This window comes from Anopheles ziemanni, chromosome 3 (genome assembly GCF_943734765.1).
Source record: "Anopheles ziemanni chromosome 3, idAnoZiCoDA_A2_x.2, whole genome shotgun sequence".
Taxonomy (NCBI): domain Eukaryota; kingdom Metazoa; phylum Arthropoda; class Insecta; order Diptera; family Culicidae; genus Anopheles; species Anopheles ziemanni.
The window spans coordinates 52038942-52046370 of record NC_080706.1 but is presented as its reverse complement, the minus strand read 5'-3'; the positions used below and the strand labels follow the sequence as shown (position 1 = coordinate 52046370).

At 45.3% G+C, this 7429-nt stretch overlaps 1 protein-coding gene across 1 annotated transcript; it reads left to right on the top strand.

Moving 5' to 3' along the window:
• The first annotated feature begins 589 nt into the window (after positions 1 to 589).
• LOC131288899 (uncharacterized) lies at positions 590 to 4326 on the top strand. Its single transcript, XM_058318079.1, has 7 exons — positions 590 to 805; positions 1438 to 1618; positions 1914 to 2020; positions 2948 to 3033; positions 3377 to 3890; positions 4034 to 4123; positions 4204 to 4326. Exons 1-7 carry the CDS (start codon positions 590 to 592, stop codon positions 4324 to 4326), a joined length of 1317 nt encoding a protein of 438 aa, XP_058174062.1.
• Positions 4327 to 7429: the final 3103 nt, after the last annotated feature.

Sequence of the window (7429 nt, the reverse complement as noted above, 5' to 3'; positions counted from 1 at the left end):
CACCTGCCCCTCCGGGACTGCCTGGCCATGATCCGGCTAATGTGTTCTACTTTTACCCGCATTGAAACGTCGCTGACGGTTCGCGGAGCAGCGTCGCGTCGAGTCAGTAACTTTGCCCGGGGAAAGCCGTTCACCACCGCCCCCTTGGGGAACACAGTTACCCGAGACCCACGCCGAACCTGCGTTCCACCATAAGGGTGCAAGCAATTGATGAGCTTAGGATGAGCGGGCACGAGCTTTTGTTTGTGCGCACATCGGAAACTAACCTGCACCTCCATCCGCGATGGCCCACGGTTTCGATGAGGAAACGATGAAGCAACGATGGCTTCGCTTCGTCTAACGACCCACCGACGCCGCGGATGTCGCAACGCGTACCCCGGCTCGGACGGGTCGGAAAATTGGCCGCCAGCTTTGGTCGCATGAAACATTAATTTCACGGTCTCGGTCAACAGTGCGGGGACGAGCGTCGAGATTTACGAGTCGGCTTTTGGACCAGAAAGCAACCGAGCAAGCCGAGTGCCAGGTGGACGTGCAGGTCACCACTTGTGCACCGTTCAGCAGCGAGCAAAGACACCCCCGGTTCGTCGTGATGCAACCGATAAAATCGTTTTACTATTTTTCCAAACTGTTCGGCCTGTGCCCGTTTCCGCTCGATGCGACCGCGCCGGTCAACACGCGCGCCTCCTACGTGAAGCAGCTGCTCCCGACCTACGCCGTGCTGGTGCTCTACTCGACCTGCCTGGTCAGCATCTTCTGGCAGAGCGGCAACACGTCCGACATCTCCAACGCCGCTAATTGGATCCAGGTGAGGTTGGGTGCCGAGCTTCCGGCCACTAAGCCCTGTGACCCGCGGAGGCTATAACGTTCGAGCGAGCGATTGACGGAAAGTTCACGTTCTAGGCACTCCGCGGGCTAGGAGACGGTCGGGTGAAGGGACAAAATCTCGTTTAATCGGTGATAAACGAGAATTTTATTGAACAATATCAAGCCTCGAATCGCTGCTGGTCTAATTCGAACCGAGGTTCAGCTCTTTTCATCTCCCCTCGAATCAAACATCAGACACATAAACATCAAAATCAAATCGACTCTAACCTTTTCTTCTTCATTTTATGAGCGAACCTACTGCCTTTCATTCTTTTTTTGTTTTTGTTCATTCGTAAACCAACACAAATAGAGCTTCGATTTAAGAAACACCATTACACCAACTCTTGCTAATAGTTCACTCTTTTTTTATGTTCACTCTGCATTTTTGTTCTTCGTCAAATTCTCAATTTTATGTTCAAGGCATCACATAATCATCGACATTCCACTTCAAAAGATCTGTTTTAATGCACGGAATTGTTTATAAAGCCAACCTCAACTTAAGAGGGAATCGTATTCCAGCCTATCCCACCTAGTTCTGCAAAGTAAACGATTTTAATATACCTTTTCTCCCAGTTTATTCCCAACTCCTTTGCGTACATTTTCTCACTCGTGTTCGCTATCCGTCACCGGTCGCAGACAAACGAGGTCCTGACCACCTTCGCCATGTGTGACGACAAGCTTCGATCACTGTTCGGCATATCGTTCACCATGCCCAACGTCAAAATGCGACGTGTTTCCATTCTGGCCTGCATCGGTAAGTGACATTTACAAGCTGTGTGTTAAAATGAAACCCAACAGAGATGGATGTCTCCTTCCGGACTTATCGTACAGCAGCGTCTCCAAACAAACGCACTTTCTTCCCACAAACTCCCGCCTACTCGTGGAAAAATTATCTGCTGCTGTAAATAAATGTTGTTGCTAATGGTCCTACGATTTTTGCTTGTTTGTTTTTCATTCCATCATAACATGAATGCTACCCACGCTGGAAAATGCTGGTCCCTGGAAACTGACGAAACCTACTCCCGTCCAACGAACCCATGCTGCCACAGTCACCATGACCTGTGGCAGCACCATCGGAGCGCTAACGTATTTGATCGGAGTTAATTGGAACCGAATATGGACGCTGCTTTATTGGATCGCCTTCTGTATGCCGAAGGTAAGCATGGCAATGAGACCCACCTCGTAACCATGGGACGACGTCCCGTCAAACTGTTCATTTGGTTGTTACTAGGCGTTTTCCGACACCGGTGGCTATAAAGGTATTCGAAAATAAAAGTTCCCAGTGCAGCCATGGTTTCGACTGGGACATGTTTCGCAAACAAAAGCACCACTTCGTTGAGGGTATTACGTTTTATTATTTTTAGTGCACGTCACCTCAGTGGTTAGAGTTTAGTGTGGAAAGCCACGTGAACACGTTTAAACAAAAACAACGGGACTCATTTAATCGATCATTAAGCCACCTCGTTTCAATTCTAAATGTAAATGAAATGTGTTTTTAGATCCTTTGGACTGCAACATAAATCCCTCTGTACAGATTGGGCGATGTGCATTGCAATAATCCTATCCATCGTACAGTTCGTTAGTGCAACGACGGTGAGCCTAACGAGCAAAACGGTCTAGCGTTTATTCAATCTCCACCGGTGAAAGTTGGGCAATAATCCTTTTTTGCCATCCGAGGATTCATTCAGCACTTTCAGTCAGCTTTGGTGTTCTCTCTTTTTTGTTTTGGTTTGTGTGGATCAAGTAACGGTATCGTAATTGGGCTATTAAAAGTGGCTATCGTTTAGTGCCATAGGTACAACTTCCACAACTGATCTAGATAGATACAAATATATCCAGTGGCTAATGAGCCTGGGAAGGCATAACGGGTATTGGAGGAACCTTTTCCAGTTTAATTATGTCCGTATGGGTTTTGTTCAGTACGCGAAAGTTTTAAAATTGTCGTGATTTTCATTAGTTTCTATTTGTAATGTTTTTCCCCTTCATTAATCGATAAATATGTCAGTATGCTTCACCGTGGGAGTGGTGTAATAATGTTCGTTTTCTTTGTTCCTGTTTTTCCTTATCCCGCTTGACGAATCAGTTCGGATTGCTGCTGTTCAGTTTCCAGTTCGCCGGCTGCATCCTGTACCTGTCGGATCGAGCGATGTTGCTGCTGCGTGGCATGAAGTAATGAACGGGAAGCGCAAAATAAAATCATCATCTCTCTAAAAGTCATTTTTTTCCACTGGAAAAAAAGTTTACCATCATATGCATGGGCAGGGAAATTGTATCGTGTGTTGTATCACTCGAGTGTTTCCGGTGGCAGGAAACCCATTTCTGTGCGAACCCGTGATGTGTTTGAGCCCGTGATGTGTTTGAGTTTAGATCGAAAAAAAATCCCAATAGGAAGCTAAACCGATTCGCTCACGTGTCAGTGTGCACGCAAAAATGCCAGTGCTCTGTTCTACATGGGGTTAATTTTTCTTTTGCTCTTTTGTTCTGCCTCTCGTTCGGCGCGTTGTACCGGCAGCAATTTTCCGGTCGGTGTGGAAAATCTGACCCTCCAGCCGCAACCGCACGGGCACGCGCAGTACAAAGCGCTCAACATGACCATGGGCGGACCGCACCACGGCAGCATCCACGAGGGCAAGCTGAACCGGCTGACCACGCTGGCGAACATCAAAATCCGCGCCATCACCCCGCTCGACTCGATCCAGCACATCCGCGAGGTGGTGGAGCTGCTGCAGGAGCTGGCGGTGAAAATAAACCACTGCTTCGGCAAGCAAGCCATCTTCTCGCTGCTGTCCGCGTTCACGTGCGTCACGGTGCAGCTGTACTACATGCTGAACCACATCAAGTCCGGCTTCACGGCGCCCCGCTCCGAGATCTACGCACTGGCCTCGTGTAGCCTGCTGTTCCTGCACGGCATCGAGTTCTGGGCCCTGTTCACCAGCGGCGAGCACGTCCGGCTGAAGTGGAAAAAGGTGGTCAATTTCCTGTTCTTCATGAAGTCCAAGTCCACCGATGACGACTTCCGCAGCAAGGTAGGTAATGGGAGGCGGCCCCCTCCACGTGCCGTAATTAAAAATCGCGGATATTAAAAGTCCCGCACTCTGATCTACCGTTTCCGGTGTCGACGACGATGACGATGGCGCAACCGCTTCCGGCCATTTTTTCGGCCGGCCAGGCGGACGATTTGATTTCCTTCATGATGTCCAACCCACTGGAGTTCAACGCGTACGGCCTGTTTCCCATCGACCTGTCGGTGCTGACCGGGGTGCGTGTCGTCCTTTACAGCAGCTACCAGCATTCTGGATGCCGCCATTAATGTTGTCCCTTTTGCTCACCTCTCCACAGATTGCCTCCTCCATCACGACGTATCTGATTGTTTTGATTCAGTTCAAAATATCGGAAGAACAGACGAGCGGCTACGATGACGATTCGAGCGACAACAGTCATATCCAGTACTCCGCTACCTAGCTGCAGTCCTCGGCGATGGACGTTTCCTTGCTCTAGCATCAATTGATGGTGACCGAAAGGAGTCGTTGCGAAACACGTATCATAGTTTGCGCCAAACACCACCGAAGGTTAATTACGGAGAGTCGGGATCGGTTCAATCGGTTTTCGTTCAATATTTTAATGTTTTGTTCCACTAAAAACCAACAATTTCGCTTCAATGTGGTACTAGACTTTGTCTTTGTTGTTTTGTTTTTGCGAACAATTCGCATTTAAAAAAACCTTTTTATAAATTCATTACATTGTAATGCTTTGATTCCAAACTCTAATCTTAATAACTAAGCATTTCCCAAAAGAAAGAAAGCCACAGTAATATTTTTTACTTCGAAAGGAAAAACTCAGTTTGTTCAGAATAACAGCTGATGTACAGGGTGCGTAACAAACATGTGCAGCACATTGAAGAAAATTATTTCTCATGTTTGCGTAACAATTTTAAGATACATCTGGCAGCACTGGAAAGGTTATTGTTCTTAGAAATTATGAAACATGAAGTCGAAACTTTATTTTATTTCACGCTGGAGCAAGTGTAAAGGAGTTTTTGTAGCCTGTGAAAGTGCGGAAAGACCAGCACCCAGGGTATTTATATAGATAACTCAAACTTTAATCAGTCATGTGTATCTTTAAACTTCAAAAAGATTCGTTAAACATAACTTAAACACTATTAATTCCTTCAAGGCATCGTTAATCTTCGTTACTAAGCCAGTAGGGTATTATTGAACTTCAATAAATTTCAAGAATCAGATTGAAACCCGGTTTGTTTTGTTTTTTAGAGATGTAGATAAGGGATAAAAACAAAAACAAATGCCTGGCTTTGCTCTGACATACATCGATCTTAACTTTATTGATTCAAAATATTTCGCGAGAAAAAAGGACGATGGTCAACCGAATGGTTTCTTAGGCCAATATTGTTACGCTAACTTTTCGCTGGTTTTTTTCGGACACCTAACACACAAAACTAATCAGTTGTTATCGGAATTCTTAATTTTGCAACGTAAACATGAGAAATAGTTTTGTTTATTTGTTTATTTGTTTATTTTGTTTATTGTTTTACTTATTGTTTAAAACTGTTTCCGAGGGCTGTACAATTGAACCACAGAAACGCATCGGATATGAAGCTAAGGAGTATAACGTCGAAGAAAAGAGAGACGATGAAGGGTTTTGTAAAATTTATTGCATAAATTCATTATTTCACATTTCACGTGTATACTCTGGTTTGTACTCGTTTATACCCTAATTATACTCTTAAGGTACAACACTCCAAGGCTATTAAAACATTGTATGCCTGTGCACCTCACTATACATTTGTTTTGCTTAAAATTGCCCGTTTGTGTTTCATAACGTTGAAAACGCTATTCTAAAATCTCGTGGTATTCTGGGTTAAATAACTATAGCAAAACGTAAATTGCAACACATCTCGTGTAACGATTATTGTAAGCATGTACCGACAGATGAAGTATGTTTCTTAACTGCGATAATAATGACGTGTACTTTGCCTGCCACCAGAGGCCATTACACTGGTAACAGTTTGTAACAATCGCTTTACTAGCGCTCTTACCGTTCACAATAAACACATGGAAAACTGGGTCGAAGACACTTACTCCGTTGCCCGTTCCTAACAAGTCCCCGTCTGTTGTTTGCTTCCCAGCACCGAATGGGCGGACATTTAAAACCGGTTTGTGCGCCTCCACAAAGGGGCCGTAATTACGAATAAGTACACTGATTACCGGCGATTCAGAAATTACTTACAACGAGCATCAACAGAGGCGTTTTTAAAATGTCATGGGAGTACCGGAGGGTTTTAAATGGCAGCATTTTGAGCGTTCATTTAGACGATATGCTCCAGAGGTTAGGCGTGCACAGGCGTAAGAAACGGTTTTTCGGGAGCGTGTGTTTGTGGCCGACACGTACCCGGGTCCCGAAACGGCAAATTATTAACTGCGAGTATGAAGTGGCTTCGCCTGGCGGTCAGCACTTTCCCGGTGAAACTTCATCCATTAGCTTTCGCATGAAAATGGCAGTGGAATGTATAGACGAGTTGGGGAAGGTGTCTCTGGCTGGTTTTTGTACCGTCACCATTCATCCCGAATGTTGGGGTGGAAAACTGCTGACCACTTTTGCGAGCTGTGCAAAAGGGAATCAACTTAGTTGCGCAAGAAATTTACATTGAAACCTCTAGCATCGTAACGGTAATTAACGCAAAAAAGAAAGAGGTCGTTACCAAAATTTGCTAGTTCAACTTTTCCATTTCTTTCATTTCTTAGTTTAAATTAAAACAACAATTCGGAGCTCCGAAAGTTGCACCGGTTACAGCATTTGCTCATTAGCAAAGGCAGAATGCAGTTTTATGTCATTTCATGTTTTCATTCACAGTTGGAATGTTTAGCTCACAGGTTGGGCTACAGAAATGTTGGACTGGCTTTGGAAATAAAGGGGTGGAAAGAATTTCGTAGCAAGGCCACGCAACTTTTCAAATCCGCTTATCTGCAGCCCGGGATGATCTGCGTGTAGGGCAGGAAATATGGAAAATGAAAACAGATCCACGCAACGGGGAGACGTCGCACCGGGATCTTGGAGATATAACGGCGCCAAAACAATAACGACAATGCCGTGTAACAGGCGTATAGGAGGAAACATAACATTCTAGGTGTCTGGGTTGGTAGCAGAGGGTGCATGTTATCAACGTCTCTATGCTTCGTACGTTCATCTCAGCCTTAGATTCTGTTGGTCCATCCCCTTCAGCCGAGTTCTTTTTCAGCACACATACCCTGGTTACCTTCGTTGCACCAGCGTTTCACAACTGGATTCATTCTGTCGGCTCGTGTAGTTCTCTTGTGAAGGGAATGTTCTTTTCTTTGTTAGTGGCCCTCTTTTATGGGCCATGTTGCCCTGAGCATTTTCAGCATGAATGTGGTCGGAAAAGGGGGCAATTTCTCTCAACCCTGGTATGGCTCAGTTTAACAATAATAGGGTGCATGAGTTCAGAGTGGAACAAGAATAATGCTTATGAATCTCTAGGGTCACGGTAAGTGAGCAACTAGGTTTCTTAAAAAATGATCGTAAATTAAGG